The following is a 22,737-nucleotide window of genomic DNA, read 5'->3' on the forward strand; positions in this document are numbered from 1 at the left end:
GTAGAGACACTGCTGCACAGTATCCTTTTATCTAGGTGCTATGGTGACACACATAGAGTGGACAGTACAAGACCAGAAACATCAATGGCATAGATCTATACTTAATTGTGGAAAAACATCCTCATGTATTGAGTACTAAAAGGTTATAGAACAGAACACAAACACAAACAAACAAACAAACTAACAAACAAAAACCAACATTATTGCCATTACTAGCTTAGGCCAGAAAAAAAAAGTGTATGGATATTGGAAAAGAAGATTTAAATTATATAGGCAATGTGATTGTATATCTAGACATGTTAAAATAGCTATTCTACACCAACCAAAAAAGAACTCTAGCAAAATTAATGAACGGTCATATAAAAGAAAAAACTCCAAAGTCAACAGCACTCCTGTATTGAATGCCTATAAGAAATGACATATTTTAAAAAGAAATTCTATTCACAATGGTGGTCAAAATATATATAAAGTATCTGCAAATAGTGTAAGTGGAAATGGCTATTACAAAGGCAACTAAAAACCATAGACTATCACAGAGGGATATAAAATAAGATATAAAAAGTGGCAAGATATGTTCTTATTGAAAAAAATATTATAAGGCATTCCTGCCATGGCTCAGCAGAAACGAATCTGCCTAGTATCCATGAGCACGGAGGTTTGATTCCTGGCCTCACTTGGTGAATTAAACGATTCTGTGTTGAGATGAGCTGTGGTGTAGGTCACAGACTGGCTTGGATCTGGCGTTGCTATGGTTGTGGCGTAGGCCAGTGGCTACAGCTCTGATTCAACCCCTAGCCTGGGAACCTCCATATGCTGCAGGTACAGCCCTAAAAAGATAAAAAAGAAAAAGTATTACAAAGATGACCATTTTCTCTTAAAAATTATTTACAGGCTTAATGTAATCCCAATCCCAAATTGCAATATATGCCAAAATGTATTCTGAAACACACTTAGAAAAAAATTTAAAACCCAAGTAAAACTACCACAGAATTTCAAGTGTCTTCAGATCATTGCTATATAACTGTGAAATGAAAATCAGGCCAAAACAATAGAAATAAAAACAAATGGGACCTAATCAAACTTGCAAGCTTTTGCATAGCAAAGAAAACCATAATAAAGCTGAAAAGAGGAGTTCCCATCTCAGGGGTAATTAACCAGACTAGTATTCATGAGGATGCAAGTTTGATGCCTGGCCTTGCTCAGTTTGTTAACAATCTGGCATTGTTGTGAGCTGTGGTGTAGGTCACAGACACAGCTTGGATCCTGCATTGCTGTGGCGTAGGCTGGCAGCTGTAGCTCTGATTCAACCCCTAGCCAGAAATTTCCACAGGTGCAGCCCTAAAAAGCAAAAGAAAACAAAACACAAAAAGACAACCTACAGAATGAGAGAAAATAGTTGCAAATGATGCAACCAACAAGGGCTTAATCTCCAAAATATACAAACAACTCATATACAACTCAATAACAAACAAACAACCCAATTGAGAGTTAGGCAGAAGACCTAAATAGACATTTCTCCAACAAAGACATAGGGATGGCCAGCAGGCACATGAAAAGATGTTCAACATAATTCTCTAATTAATTATTAGAGAAATACAAATCAAAACTACAATGAGGGACCACCTCACACCAGTCAGAATGGCCATCATTAACAAGTCTACAAATAATAAATAATAAATGCTGGAGAAGGTGTGGAGAAAAGGGAACCCTCCTACACTGTTGGTGGGAATATAAGTTGGTACAACCACTATGGAAAATAGTTTGAAGATTCCTCAGAAAACTCAATATAGAACTATCATATGTTCTAGCAATCCCACTTCTGGGCATTTATTCAGACAAAACTATAATTCAAAAATATACATGCATCCCTATGTTCATTGCAGCACTATTCACAATAGCCAAGCCATAGAAGCAACCTAATGTCTACTGACAGATGAATAGATTAAGAAGATGTGGTACATATACACAATGGAATACTACTCAGCTGTAAAAAAGAATGAAATAATGCCATTTGCAGCACCATGGATGCAACTGGAGATTATCACAGTGAAGTAAGTCAGAAAGAGAAAGACAAATACTATATATCACTTATATGTGGAATCTAAAATAGGGCACAAACAAACCTATCTATAAAATTGAAAGAGACTCACAGACATAAGGAACAGATTTGTGGTTGCCAAGGGGGTGGAAGGAGGAAGTGAGATGGACTGGAAGTTTGGGGTAATCAGATGCAAACTATTACATTTAGAGTGGATAAACAATAAGGTCACAGGGAACTATATCCAATCTCCTGGGATGGACCATATGCATATATATGACGGAGCCACTTTTCTGCACAGCAAAAATTGGCACAACATTGTAAATCAACTATACTTTAATTCAAAAAAGAGATGTAGGGGGATTTGTAAACCCTGGAGCGAGGTTCTGCCTATCCAAGGCCGCTGCTGTGTGGAGACCCCGGGGTGAAGTCACCATCACCATGTCTGACCAGGAAGCAAAACCTTCAACTGAGGACTTGGGGGATAAGAGGAAAGGAGAGTACATTAAACTCAAAGTCATTGGACAGGATAGCAGTGAGATTCATTTCAAAGTGAAAATGACGACACATCTCAAGAAACTCAAAGAATCATACTGTCAAAGACAGGGCATTCCAATGAACTCACTCAGGTTTCTCTTTGAAGGTCAGAGAATTGCTGATAATCACACTCCAAAAGAAGTTGGCATAATCTCTGCAACACAGGCGATACTGAATATGTTTTAGTGACACCTCCTTCACTATCAATAAGAGATCATCTTTTTAGAAGAATAATAGGGCAGTGGGACAGCTGGGAATGGAGGAAGAAGATGTGACTGAAGTTTATCAGGAACAAACAGGGGGTCACTCAACGGTTTAGACATTCTTTTCATTTTTTTCTTTTCCCTTAATTCTTTTTTATTTTTAAAAAATAGTTCTTTTGTAATGTGGTGTTCAAAACAGAATTGAAAATTGGCACCCCACCTCTTTAAGACATCTGGTAATTTGAATTCTAGTGCCCATTATTCACTATTGTTTGTTTTCACTGAGCTGATTTTTGGTGATCAAACCTCAGCCCCCTTCATAGTGCCCTCTCCTTTTTAAAAATTACATGTGTGCACAGAGAGGCCACCTTTTCCAGGAATGCATTTGCAGGCTTGTGATAAATGGGATCAACTGATTTGAGTGTTCAACTGACTTTCCAACTGGCCCTGAAGTTCTAGCATGTGATTGCTTCACTCCTGGACCATGACTTTCAGTGGGAGATGGAAGTTTTTCAGAGAACTGAACTGTGGAAAAATGACCTTTCCTTAACTTGAAGCTACTTTTAATATTCGAGGGTCTGGACCAAAAGAAGAAGAGTATCAAGTTGGAGTCAAAAATGACAGAGATCGTGAGAATAATGACTAACTCCAAAGATGGCTTCACTGAAGAGAAAGCATTTTAAGGTGAAAGAGAAACCTTGTCAGAAGATCCCAGAAAAGTTCTAACTTTCATTAGCAGTTAAAAGTTATTCATGGAGTTCCCGTCGTGGCGCAGTGGTTAACGAATCCGACTAGGAACCATGAGGTTGTGGGTTCGGTCCCTGCCCTTGCTCAGTGGGTTAACGATCCGGCGTTGCCGTGAGCTGTGGTGTAGGTCGCAGACGCTGCTCGGATCCCGCGTTGCTGTGGCTCTGGCGTAGGCCGGTGGCTATAACTCTGATTCAACCCCTAGCCTGGGAACCTCCATATGCCGCGGGAGCGGCCCAAGAAATAGCAACAACAACAACAAAAGACAAAAAAAAAAAAAAAAAAAAAAAAAAAAAGTTATTCATGCAGAAGTGTATACAACAGAACACTGCTCTTTTTTATTTTATTTGTACTTTTTGGCCTGGGATATGGGTTTTAAATGGATGTTGTCTGTACCAGCTTCATTAAAATAAACAAAATATTTGTAAAAATAAAAATAAAAAGAGATGTAGGGAAAAAAATCAGGCCAAAAGAAGATCTGCCATGAGAGTGAGTGGGCAGACACTGGAAGCAGCCTCAAAAGCATGACTCAGATGAGCCTAGAAATACATCAGAGCTATAATGGTGGCTTTCCAGGAAGAGGCAGGCCATGGAGATAAAATAACCAAGGATGCTGAATGTGGCCTCTGTCGTCCTGGAAAGAGGTCTGGGGGAATGTGGTGGGAAAGGCGAGTGGCAAGAGAGTGAGTACTGCTTGTCATGGTTTTATATGTTATTTATAGAAACCAAAAGAACCAAGAAGAACAAAAGCTACCTGGTAAAAAGCCTTCCCACACTCCTCACCCATCTGCTCAGTTCTCCCCACTCCAATGGTAACATCTTAAAAAGCCATGGTACCATATCCCAATCAGAATCTTGACATTGATAATACCTACCATCTTACACACATCTGGACAGTTTCACTTGTAGTCACTTGTTTACATGTGTGTTCTGTGTAATGTTATCACACATGCAGGTTTGTGTATCCATGACATAGTCTTTACATAGTGACATAGTCATAGTTTGTGTATCCACTGCATACACACACAGTTCCATCTTCACAAGCATCCCTGGTGTGATCCTTTTATAACCACACTTTCCTCCCTCATCTGCTTTACCCCTCCATCACAAGTCCCCAGGAACCACTAATCTGTTCTCCATTTCTTTTTTGAGCAGTGAAGTCATGGGGACCCTGCTTAATCTCCCCCACTTCCAGCCACTTACATGATCAGCTACGCTGGTGCTGGCTCCTGCATGGATGAGGGCCCGGACCATGTCCTCGGAGCCACCTAGGACTGCGTAGTGGAGGCAGCTCTGCTTTTTCTAGAGGGAAACAGGCAAACAGGCAGCATCCTAAGGGGGGTTACAAAGCACTTTGGGATTCATTACTCCATTTGCCGCTCACAACCCCCCTGGGACTATTATCCCCATTAAACTCTGAGGAAGGAAAAATCAATGACTTGCCCAGGCCTGGTGACTAGCTCACTATGGCCTCAGGCTTTTTCTCACCTCCCATCAGACTCCAGAACATAGGCCAAAGACTGCACAGTTCCTTAGCCAGTAAAGATATACAGAGTATAGATTTTGGGGAGATGGTTTTCAAAGACAGGGTCCCTAAGATTTGCCTGTACAGAGCACATCCCACCCAGCATACACCGCCCAGCTGGAGTTGGTCTCAGTGTGTTCGCAGAGGAGGGCTTCATCCCAGATGGGCCTTCCTCTCAAGCAGGGCCCATAAGGTGATGAACAATCCCAGACTGCCTAGGACTGAAGGTTCCCTAGGGTGCAGAACTTTCCATTTTTGTTTTTGTTTTGGCCATGCATGAAGTTCCCAGTCCAGGGACTGAACTCAAGTTACAGCAGTAACCTGAGCCAGAGCCGTGAACACCAAGTCCTTACCACTAAGCCACCAGGGAACTCCTAGACTTTCCCTTTTAAAACCAGGACAATACGAGGCAGACCAGGATGTGCTGGTTACCCTCCCAAAGTCACAGCTGGGCAACCCATCCATACCCCAGTGAAATGCAACCACTTTGGTATGCCCCCTCTCATAGACCCTGCTGGTGACATTGCAAGGGGTGGGACTATTGTAATGGATCTGCCAGAAACCTCAAGACAAGGCTGGAGCACAAGGCCCAGTGAGGTGGTCAGCTCCAACCCACCAACAACCACCAGCTGGACTCGATCCCCCAAGTCTCTAAACTCCTGTGTTATGTGACGGCCATGTAGATGGCCATGGCATAACATGTCTTTGCCTTCTCCCAGTGCCTAGTGCTGGGCACAGAGGAAGGGGCTTGCTGACCAAGGAGCAACACCCTGCAGATGGAAGGACATAGCTGGGTGCCTGGGGCAACTACTTTCCCTCTCAGGTCATGGTGTCCCCCACCATGCCCCAGGAGAGTAGTTCCCACACCTTCCGGGGGAGTTCTATAAATTAAATGTTTTGTGGCTTATAACACATTATTCACATTTCAGAATTGATATTATTATTAAGATTGATTGAATTTCAGATTGATATTATTATTAAGTTTACATTTGCCATTTTGCTATTTATTTTCTGAATGTCTCCTGTCTTTTTGTTCTGTTTCCTCTTGACTGCCTTCTTTTTGCTAAATATTGTTTAGTATGCCATTTTATTTATTTATTTATTTTGCTCTTTAGGGCCACACCCATGATATATGGAGGTTCCCAGGCTAGGGGTCTAATCAGAGCTGTAGCTGCTGGCCTACGCCACAGCCACAGCAACGCAGGATCCGAGCCACATCTATGACCTACACCACAGCTCACGGCAACGCCGGATCCTTAACCCACTGAGCAAGGCCAGGGATCAAACCGACATCCTCGTGGATGCCAGTTGGATTCGTTAACCACTGAGCCATGATGGGAACTCCAGTTTCATGCCCTTTTTTTTTTTTTTTTTAACTATGCCATTTAAAAAAAACTTTTTGCTGGTACTTATATTATTCATTATTAATATTACTTTTGCTACATTATTGAAATTTAGAATAGAGAATTCCAGACCCTGAAGCCATTCAACCAGCCAAGAAAGAATATTTATCACTGATCTAAAAATAAAAATCTAAAAATTCTGCAGGTGCGGTCAAAAAAAATTTTTTTTAATGTAAAATAAATAAAAATAAAAAGCAAAACAAAAAGAAAGTCCACACCCCCTCTTTTCAAGAACACAGAGAATTTCTCATAGCTAACATACACAGTGAAGTGGTGGGGAAGAAAAGAGGCCTGTCCCAGAGTCACACCCAGGCTCTGATTGCTGGTGTGGTCATGCACAGGTGGGCCTTATGCTAGGACTCCCTCCCCACCGCCAACCCAGCAAGGAAGACATTTCAGGCCATGAGCTCTGGAGTCAAGGGAATAGGCTTCTCAGACTCAGCTTTGCCTCTTACCAGCTTGTGACCTGAGAAAGTCACCAAACCTCTCTCTTGTCTGTAAAATGGGGGAAATTTTCCTGAGGTAATAGTTATAAAAGGGCTTTGTAAACTGTCAAGTGCCCAACAGTAAGACACTAGTGGGTACTGAGCTTCTATTATGTCCTGGGCACTGTGCTAGGTATTTAGCCCTAAAACAGTATAAAAAAGTAACTATAGGGAATTCCCTTTGTGGCTCAGCAGTTAATGAACCCGAGTAGGATCCATGAGCATTCGGGTTCAATCCCTGGCCTCACTCACTGGGTTAAGGATCCGGCGTTGCCATGAGCTATGGTGCAGGTCGCAGACGCAGCTCAGATCCTGAGTTGCTGTTGCTATGGCTGTGGCAGGTAGCTATAGCTCCGATTCAACCCTTAGCCTGGGAACCTCTACATGCCACAGATGCGGCCCTAAATTAGCCAAAAAAAGTATACATCATCCCCAAAGTACAGTTGGGAAACAAGGCTCAGAGAGGTTAAGTAACTTGCCCCAGGACACAGAGCTCAGCATTAGAAAAGACACATCCAGATACTGTGCCTACCACCTCAGAGCCTCTGTTCACACACATTCAAGAATCACTGTGGCTGCTACTGCTGACAGGGTCACAGCAGCCCAGGGCACACGCCAGTCATGAGGAGGCCTGGTTACCTGGGTGAGGGCGTTCACGCTGCTCCCAGCCCCCAGGAGGAGCTGCACACAGTCGGGGTGGATCCCTTCAGCAGCTGCATGCAGAGCAGTCAGACCTTCCTGAAACAGAGCAGAGGTGTGAGGACGACAGGAGGCTGCGGCCAGAGCCCAGGGCAGGAGGACTCCACTCTCCCCCTTGCTAGGGCTCCAGGGCTCTCTGAGCTCTCCCCTGCCCTGGCCCTCAGGACAAGGATCTGGCTGTCTGTGTGCTCTGCACCTGATTCTCACTTCAAGGGGCAGATGATGCCTTCACTCCCTCCCCCACAGCTCTGCACGTGTTCTCCTCACCTTCAAAGCCACCTCACCCCTATTTTGCCTATACCTCCTACTCCAGGAAGCCATCCCTGGCCATCCTGGCCACAGTGACCTCTCCCTTCTTTGAACTCACACCGTGTGTACGACTTCTCAGAAATCCCTCTTGCTCATCTTTTCCTGGTGGACTGTGAGTCTGAGACCATGTGCTCGCTCCTGGTGTCAGGTCGCCTACCAGGGAAATATGACTGCACCAGGGCCCGCGGGCTCCTTGAAGGCAGGGAGCAAGCAGGTGTCATGCATCTCCAGGCAGAGACTCACCACGTTCTGCTCCTCCAGGTCCAGCCCTATGTCCACGAGTCGCTGCAGCACAGCCAGGTGGCCCCGGCCGGCAGCCAGGTGAAGGGCCGTGTTCCCCTCCTAAAGAGAGAATGGCTCTTGAGGGGTCGATGGGATCACAGACCCGAACAGGCCCTGGGGACCCACCGGTGCTGAGGTCCAGAAAGGGAAGAATGTCCAGGGTCACAGAGCAAGAATGTGATGAGCTACAGACCTACATACTGGTCCAATGCCACCCTGCTCTGAGAACTGTGCCCCAAACCATCAAAAACCCCGGGGCACTTTCAAGGGCCAAATTCAGGTCTCTCTTTTCTTACACTTGAAACAGACATACCACTTAAAACAAACAAACAAAAAACCCCTCCATTTTCCATGCTCCCATTCCAACCCAGGGACCTTGGATCCATCTCCTCCCCTGGCTCAGGCCACGGCCCCAGAGACTCTCCTTGCACTCAAGGTGTGCCCATCAGCTGCACACATGGCCCAGTCGCTCACCTCCTTTGTCTTTGCTCAAGATGTTAGCTTCTCATTGAATAGTACAGCTCACCCAGACCAAACTATTTAAAAACGTGAATCTGGAGTTCCCATTGTGGTGCAGGAGAAATGAATCCAATTAGCATCCACGTGGATGCGGGTTCAGTCCCTGGCCTCACTTAGTGGGTTAAGGATCTGGCATTGCTGTAAGCTGTGGTGTAGGTTGCAGACCCAGCTCGGATCTGGTGTTGCTGTGGCTGTGGCTGGCAGCTATAGCTCCAATTAGACCTCTAGCCTGGGAACTTCCATATCCATGAATGCAGCCCTAAAAAGCAAAAAAAAAAAAAAAAAAAAAGGCAAGAAAGAAGAAAAAAAAAATGTATCTGGGTTGCCAGGGGCTGGATGGAGGCACCACAGCACCATGGGGCACCAGTATTTAGGAGATTAATTTAAGAGATTAATTCTGAAACCCACAAATTTAAAAATTGCAACTTCTGTAATAGGGAGGATCATGTCCTTATTTCACTAATAAGAACATGAAGGAGGGAGTCCCCGTCGTGGCACAGTGGTTGACAAATCTGACTAGGAACCATGAGGTTGCAGGTTCGGTCCCTGCCCTTGCTCAGTGGGTTAACAATCTGGTATTGCCGTGAGCTGTGGTGTAGGTCGCAGACGCGGCTCGGATCCCGAGTTGCTGTGGCTGTGGCATAGGCCAGTGGATATAGCTCTGATTGGACCCCTAGCCTGGGAACCTCCATATGCCGCGGGAGCGGCCCAAGAAATAGCAAAAAGACAAAAAAAAAAAAAAAAAAAAAAAAGAACATGAAGGAGGTTAAGAAATCTCCTTAACAGTTGGCTGCTTGGCTGCTTAGGTAACTTATGTAACTATAACAGCTGGACAAGCTGTGAAAAGCCCAGATAAACCACCTAAGATTTCTCAGGACCAGGAAACAATGGCACAAGTTTCGTTCAGCAGGAATTTGAGATTGGATGTAGCTTTAACTTTCTGGAGGAAGAGAAGTATCAGTGAACTTGTAGCTTATTTGTTGTTTTGTTTTTGTTCTTGTTTTTTTGCCTTTTCTAGGGCTGCTTCCCTCGGCATATGGATGTTCCCAGGCTAAGGGTCAAATCGGAGCTGTAGCCAAGGGGCAACGCCACGGCCACAGCAACACCAGATCCAAGCCACGTCTGCGACCTACACCACAGCTCATGGCAACACCAGATCCTTAACCCATTAAGCAAGGCCAGGGACCGAACCCGAAACCTTATGTTTCCTAGTCAGATTCGTTAACCACTGCGCCACGATGTGAACTCCACTTGGAGCTTATTTGGTGAGCACGGAAGACCTTGGAGTTGCAGTAGATTGCCTTCCTGTGCTCACCAAGAGTTTACAGGAAGAAAAATATGTCTCACTTGGCTGCTGTGTAGACTTGCTGCCTCTAGTAAAGTCACTACTTAAAAGCAAATTAGAAGAATACATAATAGTTGGTTTAAAGTGGCTTCCAGCAGTCAGTAAAAGGTGGTGGTCAGAACTGTCATCTAAAACAGAAATTATAAAGGACAGAAATATTCAGATTTTAAAATAAGTAAGTGGGTTGTGGGAACAGGAAAAACATCTTACTTTGGTTCCAGGATATACTGGTAATGCAGCCAAGGATGTAAATGCTTATTTATTACAGCTGCATTGAGAACCTTCAGCTACTAAATAGCCTTTGGTCATTCAAAACATCCTTGGACATGCCCCAAAAATGTTTCATCTGAGAACAGTAAACTTTGGAAGGAATCAAAACCATTTTTTCCTTTAAAAAGCCACACAATGAAACCACTAATGAAATGCTAACAATCTACTTCACATTAAAGTGAAAAAATATCCAAAAGGAACAGCTTCAACTTCAATGAGGTGAAAGTACACTAAGAAGATTGTTCACCTTTGCTGCATTTGGGATTTATATGATTATTTGGTAACACTGTTTAAGAACTACTGGGCCTTTGTGTGTCTTTTTAGGGCCACACCTGCAGCATATGGAAATTCCCAGGCTTGGGGTCTAATCCAAGCTACAGCTGCCGGCCTACACCATGGCCACAGCAACACTGGATCCTCAATCCACTGAGCGAGGCCAGGGATTGAACCCACATCCTCATGGATACTAGTCAGGTTTGTTACTGCTAAGACACAAAGGAAAGTCCAACTATTGGATCTTAATGCAATCCTGCAAAAGAATATAATTTATACTAAAAAAAAATGTAAGATAGGACTTACTACCAGGAATCACAGACCAATCATCATTTTACTTTAAGATTGTGTTTTATAAGAAAATACTTGATGTGTGCAGCTACTATTTTCTTATGTTGAAAAGACTTTGGTGAAAGTTTAAACCATCAGAGCAAATAATCAATACTAAAAGTTTTTTGTTCATACTGAGATACTGTATATGCAAAATGCCTTAATTATTAATAAGCCAATGTGTATGATACTGATAACTGTTTTATAAAACTAAAAAAACCAGAGTCTCTGTCATGGCACAGCGAAAATGAATCCGACTAGGAACCATGAGGTTGCAGATTCGATCCTTGCTCAGTGGGTTAAGGATCCGGCACTGCTGAGAGCTGTGGTGTAGGTCACAGACGTGGCTCAGATCCTGCATTGCTGTGAGTGTGGCATAGGCTGGAAGCTGTAGCTGTGATTTGACCCCTAGCCTGGGAACCTCCATATGCCATGGGTGCAGCCCTAAAAAGCCAAAAAAAAACACAAAAAACAAAAAACAAAAAAACAAACCTAAAACCAACCATGCTTCTGGCATGATAAAATCATAGAATTAAATCAGGGGTTTCCATTAATGTAGAATGTTGTTAAAACTTTTTCCACACCATTCTTAAAACTTGAGAACATTTTTAGTAGCTCTGATTTTTTTTTCTAAAATCATTATGTGATGTATGTATGTGTTATTCCCATATGTAAGAAAAAGATGAACATGTATTTGTATGAATGCTTAACTGGAAGAGTCCATGGAATTGGCTAATTTATATTCACTTTTTACTGTATACAGATTTCTAGTATTTTCAGTTCTGTATCATTTAAGTTTTCTTTGAGTAAATTTACTAAATATTAAAAACATAAAAATATATAAATAACACAATTCTCACCTCCTGACCCCCTTATCCGGCTCTACGTTTCCTTTTTTCCCAAAGCACCGACTACCCAACACACTCTATAATCTGCTTGTGTACTATGCTTACTGTTTATTGTATGACTCTGTTTGCTGGAACAGAAGCACCTCCAGGGCAAGGAATTCTGTCCATCTTGTTCTCGGAAGATTCCCCAGGTGCCCAGAATAGAGCCTGGGGCACATGGCAGACATGCAATAGATATTTGTTCAATGAATAAATAATGTGCTGGAGAATCTAATATGTGTCTCCTGGAACTTGAGGGCCAGAGGACCGGGAGCGGCCTCACCCTTGAGAAGTCTAAAGGTGACGGTGACAGAGCCAAGAACAGTGGTTGCACTGGGGGACAAAGGGCACAGTGTTCTTAGTGTCAGAAGTAGCCCCGCCAACAGCAGCCTGCTGGGGCTTGTCCTTAAAGGACATGCTGCAGAGACAAAGGGAGGGTGAGGGGCCCCATTAAAGAGGAGGCGGCTGGATGGGTCCCCAGAAAAGGTATTTCCTTACAGAGGACACAGATGCAGGACTAGGATAAGGACCCTGGAAGAACCCACAAAAGCATCTAGAAGGGACGACTCAGCTTTGGCGATTTATCATGCCCAGAAGGCCACAGGAATATATCAAACTAAACCGGTCATGGAGGCCTCCTGGCTCAAGCACTTTCCTCCATGCTGCCTTGTCTCAGTACCTTCCCCAGGAAGGAATCAAGGCGCTCAACTTGGGCACAGATCTTTAAAGGGTGCAATGAGGATGTGAACATGTACCAAAGCCAAAGCAGTACTTAAAATAATTTAAAAACATACTCTGCCCCCCATGATACATCCACACACATAAACAACTATAAGTATCTTATGGGATCAAAGATGAAACATTTCCATTTCCATTATGATCACTGTCATATTATATTAATAAATAAAATCAGGTTTAAAAAAAAAACCCTCAACAGCTTTGTTCTACTCCTCTCCCATTCGCTCTGTGGTCAGCTCGCTGCTGTAAGGAGGGATCAGGCTGTGGGTGGTGCAGCCACAGCATGAAGTCTGTCTTCAAAGAGACAGGAAGGAAGTGGGTGAATTGTTGGGGAACTAGCATGTGCCCCCAGTCAGCAGGGCTATGGAGACAGGGCAGGGCTTTCCTCTCCCTCCTGGATTATAAGTATCAACATCTTGCCCTTTGAATTTGCAAGTGGCAGGAACCCCCTAACAGGGCCCTCACACTCTGCCTGGGCAGGGCAGGGGTCTGGGTGGAAGGAGGCCTTGGGCCTGGCCTCTTCCCACCACCTGTAGGGACATCCTCACCGCTGTGAGACTCTGTTGGCATCTCCTTGACATTTCCAGAGGAGCTAATCACTCTCTCTGGGCTCTCAAAGCCTCCCTACCATAGCACCTGCAATTGTCACCCATTCTAACAGGTCTGTCCTCCAAGGCAGGCTGGAGGGAGTCCTGGCAGGAGTCAGACCTTCAGCGGCCCAAAGCCTTGAAAAGCTTACTGGTCACTCGCCCCAAACAAAACTCAAAATGAAAATACTTAATGGGGCATGCAATTTTAAAAGCTTCTTTCTAAAATCTCTGATTGCTAGATTCTGGATAAGTTCACCAAAGCTGGACCTTTCTTGCTTTCTAGTTTTGGTGCTCCTGCTCTCCTGGGGACCTGAATATAACCATTTTTTTTTTTCTTTTGTCTTTTTAGGGCTGCAACCATGGCATATGGAAGTTCCCAGGCTAGGTGCCGAATTGGAGCTATAGCCACCAGCCTACACCACAGCCACAGCAATGCTGGATCCAAGCCATGTCTGTGACCTACAACTCAGTTCACAGCAACACCGGATCCTTAACCCACTGAGTGGGGTCAGGGATCGAACCCCCATCCTCATGGATACTAGTCAGGTTTGTTAACCCCTGAGCTACAATGGGAACTCCCTAATCTTTTTCCCCCCCGGATAGATGTGTCCTGTTTCTGCACCCAGCTCGACCTTTGTCTTATTATGTGACCTTAACTAAAATATCCCCCTCTCTGGGCCTCAGTTTCCACATCTGCAAAATGAGAAGGCTGAACTGGCCCATGATGAAGACATCTTCCAGCTCTAAGGTCCTGTGGTCCATCTGTCTGTGAGCCCTGTCACTAGCTCATAACAGAATTCCTTTTATCGTGGCCAAGCATTTTAATCAGAAAATTAACAATGGACCTCCTCCCTTGTTGGGAACACTGCTTAGAATTTGCTGTAACATATTTACCTAATGATTAACAATTAATGTAAGTCATTGGGAAGGTGGTCTCCTTGGGTCCCCATCCCTCACCCCTTCTCAGATTGGTGAAATCCTGCTTATAAATTCACCACCCTGAATGAACTGCTCTGTCCAAAGCACTCTCATCCTACTTTTGCCATACTCACAGTAGATTACTAAAACACAAAGAAAGCAAATAACCAACAGTGTGTGGCTACCATCCTTCTAACAGATATCCCTAATGGAATCACAGCCCCGCTCAAATCCACTGTAGACACCCAGTCAGATTTGCCATCCTGCCATCATTAATAAGTCTACGAATAACAAATTTTGTAGAGGGTGCAGAGAAAAGGGAACCCTCCTATACTGTTGGTGGGAATGTAAATTGGTACAACCACTATGGAAAACCACTATGGAGGTACCTCAGAAAATTCAATATAGAACTACCATATGACCCAGCAATCCCACTCCTGGGCATATACTGGGACAAAACTATAATTCAAAAAGATACATGCACCCATGTTCACAACAGCACTATTCACAATAGCCAGTCATGGAAACAACCTATATGTCTATTGATAAATGAATGGATTAAGAAAATGTGGTACATATATACAATGGAATACTACCCAGCCATAAGAAAGAACAAAATCATGCCATTTGCAGCAACATGGATGCAACTAGAGATTCTCATACTAAGTGAAGTCAGAAAGAGACAAATACTATATGATATCAATTATATGTGATCAAATATGGCGCAACTGAACCTACCTACAAAACAGAAACAGACTCAAAGACAAAAAGAGCCGACCTGTGGTTGCCAAGGAGCTGAGGGGGAGGGAGCAGGGTGGACTGGGAGTTTGGACTGTGGACTGCAATGTTGATGGCCACCACCCTCATGACATCATAGGTGACATCAATAATGGCACAGCAGAACACCCAGTTAATTAAGAACTGCAGAGAAAAATAATAAAAGGTTATTTGACAATCAATGGGGGAAAAAAAAAGATTTGATATCCTGGCTCCCCACATTGGATCACAGCTCTTTTTTTTTTTTCACCTTTTTAGGGCTGCACCCCACGGCATACAGAAGTTCCAGGCTAGGGGTCAAGTCAGAGCTGCAGCTGCCAGCCTATGCCACAGCCACAGCAATGTGGGATCCAAGCCCCATCTGTGACCTACACCTCAGCTCACGGCAATGTCAGATCCTTAACCAACTGAGCAAGGCCAGGGATGGATCAAACGTGCATTCTCAGGGATTCTAGTTGGGTTCGTTACCACTGAGTCACGACGGGAACTCCTGGATAACAGCTCTTTACTAGGATTGTGGCGTTGAATTTCTTGAATATCTTCAGTAAAAAAAAAAAAAAACCTGTGTCTTGGGCATCTTTGTGCTCTTCACCCATAGCATAGGGCTGGCCCACAGTGTGTGCTTGCAAAATGCCAGTTGCATAAACATCGGACACACGCTGGTCTTTGGGCCACCAGCCCTCTAGCATGCTAGAGTGGGAAGTAGGTACAGGAGAGCTGCCTGTGACTACCCTGGGGGTCAGGAACCCAGATCCTGGTCCCTCCCTTGGGACCTATGGTCACAGTACCTTGTCTTTGACACTGTGGTCACAGCCAGAGCCCACGAGGAAATCCAGAGCACCCAGCTGCCCATGCTCCACAGCCCGGTGAAACGCTGTCCTTCCCAGCTGGCCGGGGAGAAGAAAAGAGTGACTCTTCCTTGCCCTGCCCACCGGGCCCCAGTTTCTCCAATCACTCTGGGCTTGCTGTGCCCCAGACACTCTCCACTCCCCTTGGTCTATACACCCTGCCTGGAGAGCTCTGACCAACATCCTAACAAGACCCCACTTGGGAGGGGCCCTCCCCTACTGAAATCCTCAGGGGCGGTGGTGGTGGTGGGGGGCTCCCTGCAGGCCTGCTGAATAAAGGACCCATTCCTGAGGCTGGGGCTTGAGACCTCCACGAGGGCCCCCAACAACCTCTCCAGCCTTCACCTCCAAGATTCCAATCCATCCAAACTCACACTCAAAGAGGCCTTTTCCACCTCTAAAGCTCTAGCAACACTCTCTCCTCCAGTTGGAATGCCCCCGGCTTTCTAATCTTACCAACAAAATTTAGTTCCTTCACCAAATGTCACCTCCTCCAGGGAGCAGAAAGCAAGAGCTCCCCTCTCCAAACTGTCTAGTCTTATCAGAGTCTCTCTGAGGGAACTGATCACGGGCTGCCAGTGTCCTGTTCATTTGTGCCCCAAGGCCCCTTCTAGACCAGCAGCTTCTGAAGATGGGGTCCAGTCTATACCACCCATGGCTCAAAGGATGCACTCAAGGAGCATGCAGCAGAGGCTGCAGGAATCCCAAGCTCAACGAGAAGGACACACAGACTTGAAGCCACACTCACCTTATCAGCATGGTCCAGGGCCACGTCCTCCAGGTCCTCCATTATGAATGCCAGCACAGGCACGTGGCCTTTCAGAGCTGCACAGTGCAGTAAGGTCAGGCCATCCTGGAAACAAGCCCAGAGGGCTCCCTGCAGTCTGCGAAGGGAGGCCCTGCTCACATGCTGGCTAGCTCCCAAACGATGAGTGTTTAGGATCAGAGCAGCTTTCCAATTAAAACCACACTGAAAGCCCCTGGGACAACCGAAGCACCTACTTAGCCTCACAGGTGCTGGTGGGAGTCAGGATGCCAGAGTTCAAATCCTAGCTGTAGCATTTATCAGCTCTGTGGTCTTGGGCAAGTTACCTGTACTTCTCTGAGCCCCCATTTTCTCATAGGTCAAATTAGGATAACACAAGCATGCCTCATGTTATTTCGATTCGCTTTATTGAAGGTCTCTTGGCCCTGGAAGCTATACTTAAGCGAGGGAGGTTTGCAAATCCTATGTTTATAGCCCAGAGCTTTGATCTTGGCCTTGCATTATAGAGAGATGGTTTAGAGCACATTTTTCAAATAGATTGCAGTCATTAATGAGTCATAAAAATCAATAGAACAGTGTTCTACCTCTTGACAGTGGTTTGGGTTACAGAGGAGTAGCATTTGTCAAATCTCATTTGAGATTTGACAAATTTGAGATTTGTGAATTTCAGATTCACAAATTTAAGATTTGTGAATTTCCTTATATGTAAAGAATTTGAACTCTAGTTAATAACATGCCTATTGAAGGTTTGAGAGGGAAGCACACTGATGCCTGCAATTTATTCTGAAATGCATCCAAAATTTATAAAGAAGTCTTAAAAAACTCATCAGTAAGGGAGTTCCCGTCGTGGCGCAGTGGTTAACGAATCCGACTAGGAACGATGAGGTTGCGGGTTCGGTCCCTGCCCTTGCTCAGTGGGTTAACGACCCGATTCAACCTCTAGCCTGGGAACCTCCATATGCCGCGGGAGCGGCCCAAGAAATAGCAAAAAGACAAAAAAAACAAAAAAACAAAAAAACTCATCAATAAGAAAGTACCCCAATTAGGAGTTCCCATCCTGGCTCAGCGGAAGCGAATCTGACTAGCATCCATAAGAACACAGGTTCAAGCCTTGGCCTCGCTCAGTGGGTGAAGGATCTGGCATTGCCATGAGCTGTGGTGTAGGTCGCAGACGTGGCTTGGATCTGGCATTGCTGTGGCTGTGGCGTAGGCCAGGAGCTACAGCTCCAATCTGACCCCTTAGCCTGGGAACCTCCAAATGTCACAAGTGCAGCCCTTAAAAAAAAAAAAAATGACGCCAATTAAAAAGTCATTTGGACACCAAAGAAGATATACACATGCCAAATAAGCTCATGAAAAAAAAAAATATATATCTGACATCATTAGTCGTTATTGAAATGCAAATTAAAACCACAAAGAGTTTCTAACAATAGGGTATGGAAAAGGAAACCTGGCTGACACAACCTTAACCAAATGATCAAGGGTGATACTGTGATTTATAATAAGAAATATTTATTTGGGAGTTCCCATCATGGCTCAGGGGTTAACGAATGTGACCGCCTCCATGAGGACGCAGGTTCGATCCCTGGCCTTGCTCAGTGAACTGTGGTATAGATCACAGACTCGGATCGGATCTGGCGTTGCTGTGGCTGTGGTATAGGCCAGCAGTTAGAGCTCCGATTTGACCTCTAGCCTGGAACCTCCACAGGTGCGGCTCTAAAAAGTGAAACAAAAAAAAAAAGGAAAAAAAAAAGAAATATTTATTTGGTCTTTGTCCTGGTTCCTGGCACAGAGCTCCTAAAACTCTAGGAATCTTCAAAATGGTAAGAGTGACAAAGGTGTCTTTTATGAAGTTAATGAGGTGACAGGAAGCCCCTAGGTAACTAAGGATCCTGGCTGGTTGCCTGTGGAAACTACAGTGAGATCAGAGGGTTGGAACTTCCAGTCCCACCTCCCTATCTCTAGAGGAGAGGGGAGGAGCTGGAGGCTGAATCAATGACCAATGGCTGGGAGTTCCCATTACAGTTCAACAGGTTAAGAACCCGAGCAGTATCCATGAGGATGCAGGTTTGATCTCTGGCCTTGCTCAGTGGGTTAAGGATCTGGCATTGCCGAAAGCTGCGGTGTAGATCCCAGATATGTTGCTTCCATATGCTGCAAGTGTGGCTGTGAAAAATAATAATAATAATAATAATAATAATAAGACCAATGGCTAGGATTTAATCTACCAAGTCTATGTAATGAAGCCTCCATAAAAACCCAAAAGGCCAGGGCTCAGAGAACTTCCAAGTTGATGAATCTGAACATATCCATCTGCCAGACCCCAAAGCCCACAGGGACAGAAGCACCTGCATTCAGGACCTTGCCCTATGCTTCTCTTCATCCAGCCACTGCTGACTCACTAGGGCTTTGGGATTGGCATCTGAAGTGAAATGAAAAAAAAAAAAATTTTTTTTTTTTTTTTTTTTGTAATCTACAAATAGCAAATGCTGGAGAGGTTATGGAGAAAAAGGAATCCTCCTACACTGTTGGTAAGACTGTAACTGGTGCAGTCACTATGGAAAAGAGTATGGACATTCCTCAAAAAACTGAAGATAGATGATCCAGAAATCACACCTCTACATACACGTCCCTACAAAACTATAATTCAGCACTATTCACAAAAATCAAGACATAGAAACAATCTAAATGTCCATTTACAGGTGAATGGATAAAGAAGATACACACACAAACACACACACGAAGGAATATTACTTAGATGTTAAAAAGAATAAAATAGCATTTCCAACCCACACATGCTATAAAATTTGGTTGTGATGATTGTTGTAAAACAATAAAGGTAATTGAATAATTTTAAAATGCTATAGAAATAAATATATTGCATAAAAAAGAAATATACAACTAAAAAATAATAATAAAAAAATAAAAAGAATGAAATAATGCCATTTGCAGCAACATGGATGGACCTAAAGATTATCATACTAAGCAAAGTACATCAGACAGAGAAAAAAAAAATCATATGATATCATTTATATGTGGAATCTAAAAGATGACACAAATCAACCTATCTATGAAACAAAAACAAACTCACAGATATAGAGAACAGATTTGTGATTGCCAAGGGGGCTGGGAGTGGGGAAGAGAAGGACTGGAAATTTGGGATTAGCAGATTCTAACCATTGTATACAGGATGGATAAACCACAAGGTCCTACTGTAATAGCACAGGGAACTATATTCAACATCCTATGATAAGCCATAATGGAAAAGAACAAGAAAAGGAATATGTATGTATAACAGAGTCACTTTTCCGTACAACAGAAATTAACACAACATTGTAAATAAACTATACGTCAATAAAAGTAAAAGAAAAAGAAAAAACACACACATGGGAATTGGTGTTAGAATTGGATCACGACAATGTTACCAGTGACAAATCACAACGGTATCATATGCCCCTGATAAGAGGTGATGAGAAGAGCACTTGACCTCTGTGATCTTCTTTCCCAAATTCCATAACCCTAGTCTAATCATGAGAAAAACATCAGATAAACACAAACCGAAGGACATTCTACAAAACACTTGACCTGTCCTCTTCAAAAGGGGCGAGGTCACGAAAAACAGGACTGAGAAACTGTCACGAGATCACGCAACAGGCCCGCGCTACTCTTCACATTGAAAGAAGGAATCTGAGGAGTTCCCTGGTGGCTCAGTAGGTTAAGGAGCCAGCATGGTCACTGACATGGTACGGGTTTGACCTCTGGCCAGGGGAACTTCATTTTCATTCCCCCTGAAATGAAGCTAACCCTGTGATGGGCTCTGACCAGTAGAATGAGGTAGAAGTAATAGCTCATGAACCTTGCCTCTTCCTTCCTTCCTCCCTTCCTTTTTAGGGTACGCATGAGGCATATGAAGGTTCCCAGCCTAGGGGTTGAATAGGAGCTGCAGCTGCCGGCCGGCACCACAGCTACAACTATGGAGGATTCAAGCTGCATCTGCAACCTACTACGACCTATCAGATCCTTTACCCACTGAGCAAGGCCAGGGATCAAACCTGCATTCTCATGGTCACTATGCCGGGTTCTTATCCCACTGAGCCACAATGGGAACTCCACCTTGCACTTTCACTCTTGCTCTTTGGAAGTCCTGGGGCAGTCACATGAGGAAGTCTCCATGAATATCAGCCACCACTTGGATGAGCCGGCCACACCATCCCTGACATTCCCCCAGCCTGCAGAGGCCCCAGACATGCGCTGACTGTGTTCTCATAAGTGAACCCAGGCAAGGCCCCAGGAACTGACCAGCCACTGACATTATGAAAAAATAACATATCATTGTTACTTTAAGCCACTACATTTCAGGGTGGTTTGTTAGCAAAAAGAGAAAACTAACGCAGAGTGGATCTGCTTAACTAGGAGAGTCCACTACCCAGAGCCCTGCCTTCCGCACACACCGAAGACCTCATCTTCCTCATTCTAGAGCATTGAGGTTCATTCTGTCTTGACAGCAAATCTCACTGCAACAGCTATTAGATTCCCCAAGGCCACTGAGCCTCTGCAAGGCCAAGCCAGGTTCCCTAACATGCCAAGCCCCGAGCCAGGGACTTTACACGCAGTGCTGTATTTGTTTCTGCCACAGTTCGGAGCTGGGTACTAGCAGCCCATTTCCAAATGGGAAAACTGAGGCTCAGGGTGGTAAAGCTCACCCAAGGTCCCAGAGTTTGGTAAACGGTGCTTTGTTCCTTCCACCAGGCCACACTGACTCCAGGGAGACTGAAACCTGCGGAAGGGAGGAGCCCTCACCTCCTTCTCCTTTAATCCTCTGAGGGCTCGTTACTTGATTATTATTATTTATTTTGCTCTTTTAGGGCCGCACCTGCGGCATATGGAGGTTCCCTGGCTAAGGGTCCGATCAGAGCCACAGCTGCTGGCCTACACCACAGCCACAGCTACACAGGATCCGAGCCTCATATGCGACCCACACCACAGCTCACGGCAATGCAGCAGGATCCTCAACCCACTGATCAAGGCCAGGGATCAAACCTGCAACCTCATGCTTCCTAGTTGAATTCATCTCTGCTGCCCCACAACAGGAACTCCTGAGGGCACATTACTTTAACTCCTGTTTGTGACTAGAAGGCTGACCAGAGGGCTGGGGGCCATCCCAGCATCACAGAGTGGTAAAGGGTGAGGGGATCAGAAGAAAGGGGCTTTCAGTGTTGATGGAAGCGGCACCCTCAGGCCCTTCTCCCAGCCTCAGTGAAGCAGTGAGGGTCCCAGCTTCCCAGGGCTGATCTCAGGGGGTTCAGGACAAATCTCAGAGGGTCATGTCAATCTGGGGCAGGCAGAGACACATGTGGGGGGGAGGGGGACAGAGGGGGAAGCAATGGGGACAAGCAGCAGGGGTGGGCAGAGGGGGGCAGCCCTGTGCAGCTGGGGGCAGGGGGGAAAGTGGGCTGCCAGTTGAGGTCTTACCTTGTTCTCACAGTGGATCTTGGCCCCAGAGTTGACCAGGATCTGGAGGATCTGCAAGTGGCCGAACCAGGCAGACAGGAGAAGCGCGTTCATCCCAAACTGGGGGAGAGGACACAGGGCAGGAAGTGAGAGTAGGTGTGGCTGTGCCACCTGGGCCTGAGTCTGCACTGCAAAATCATGCAACCATAAAGGATCTTAAGTGCCACCTAGGCCAGAGAGCTCTGGGCTTTAGGAATTTAAAGTCCAGGAAATTACATTAAATAGAGGCTGATATACGGTTGGAAACTTTTTTTATCCAGTTTTATTGAAAAGTAATTTTTTTCTTTTTAGGGCCGCACCTGTGGCATATGGAAGTTCCTAGGCTAGGGGTCGAATCATAGCTGTAGCTGCTGGCCTACACCACAGCCACAGCAATGCAGGATCCAGGCTGCATCTGTGACCTACACCACAGCCCACAGCAACACTGGATCCTTAACCCACTGAGCAAGGCCAGGGATTGAGCCCTCATGGATACTAGTCAGGTTTGTAACCCCCTGAGCCACAACAGGAACCCTTACTGAGAAATAATTGATATACATCACTGTTTAAGTTTAAGGCATACAGCATAATGGTTTGATTTACGTATATTTTGAAATGATGAGAATAGGTTCAACTAGTATCCATCTTCTCACATAGCTACAATAAAAAGAAAAGAAAAAAGGAAAAAAAGATTTTCCCTCTGTGATGAGAACTCCAAGGATTTACTCTTGCAAAAACTGCAAACTTTTGTGAGGTTG

At 44.8% G+C, this 22,737-nt stretch overlaps 2 protein-coding genes across 3 annotated transcripts in view; one reads left to right on the plus strand and one right to left on the minus strand.

Annotated features, from left to right (window-relative positions):
* ANKDD1A (ankyrin repeat and death domain containing 1A) overlaps positions 1–22,737 on the minus strand; it is a 90,013-nt gene that overhangs the window by 10,603 nt on the left and 56,673 nt on the right. For both annotated transcript variants that reach the window (XM_013992888.2, XM_021093722.1), the window contains 6 exons: positions 21,962–22,060; positions 16,472–16,576; positions 15,664–15,762; positions 8,190–8,288; positions 7,578–7,676; positions 4,729–4,827 (listed from right to left, as the gene is read on the minus strand). In XM_013992888.2, the coding sequence (XP_013848342.1) occupies positions 4,729–4,827; positions 7,578–7,676; positions 8,190–8,288; positions 15,664–15,762; positions 16,472–16,576; positions 21,962–22,060 (600 nt within the window). The remainder of the gene's footprint in view (positions 1–4,728; positions 4,828–7,577; positions 7,677–8,189; positions 8,289–15,663; positions 15,763–16,471; positions 16,577–21,961; positions 22,061–22,737) is intronic.
* On the plus strand, positions 2,453–3,442 carry LOC100737265 (small ubiquitin-related modifier 1-like). The gene is made up of 2 exons (XM_005659490.2): positions 2,453–2,716; positions 2,826–3,442. The coding sequence occupies exons 1-2, from the start codon at positions 2,480–2,482 to the stop codon at positions 2,892–2,894; spliced, it is 306 nt and encodes a 101-aa protein (XP_005659547.1). The 5' UTR covers positions 2,453–2,479; the 3' UTR covers positions 2,895–3,442.

This window comes from Sus scrofa, chromosome 1 (genome assembly GCF_000003025.6).
Source record: "Sus scrofa isolate TJ Tabasco breed Duroc chromosome 1, Sscrofa11.1, whole genome shotgun sequence".
Lineage (NCBI taxonomy): Eukaryota > Metazoa > Chordata > Mammalia > Artiodactyla > Suidae > Sus > Sus scrofa.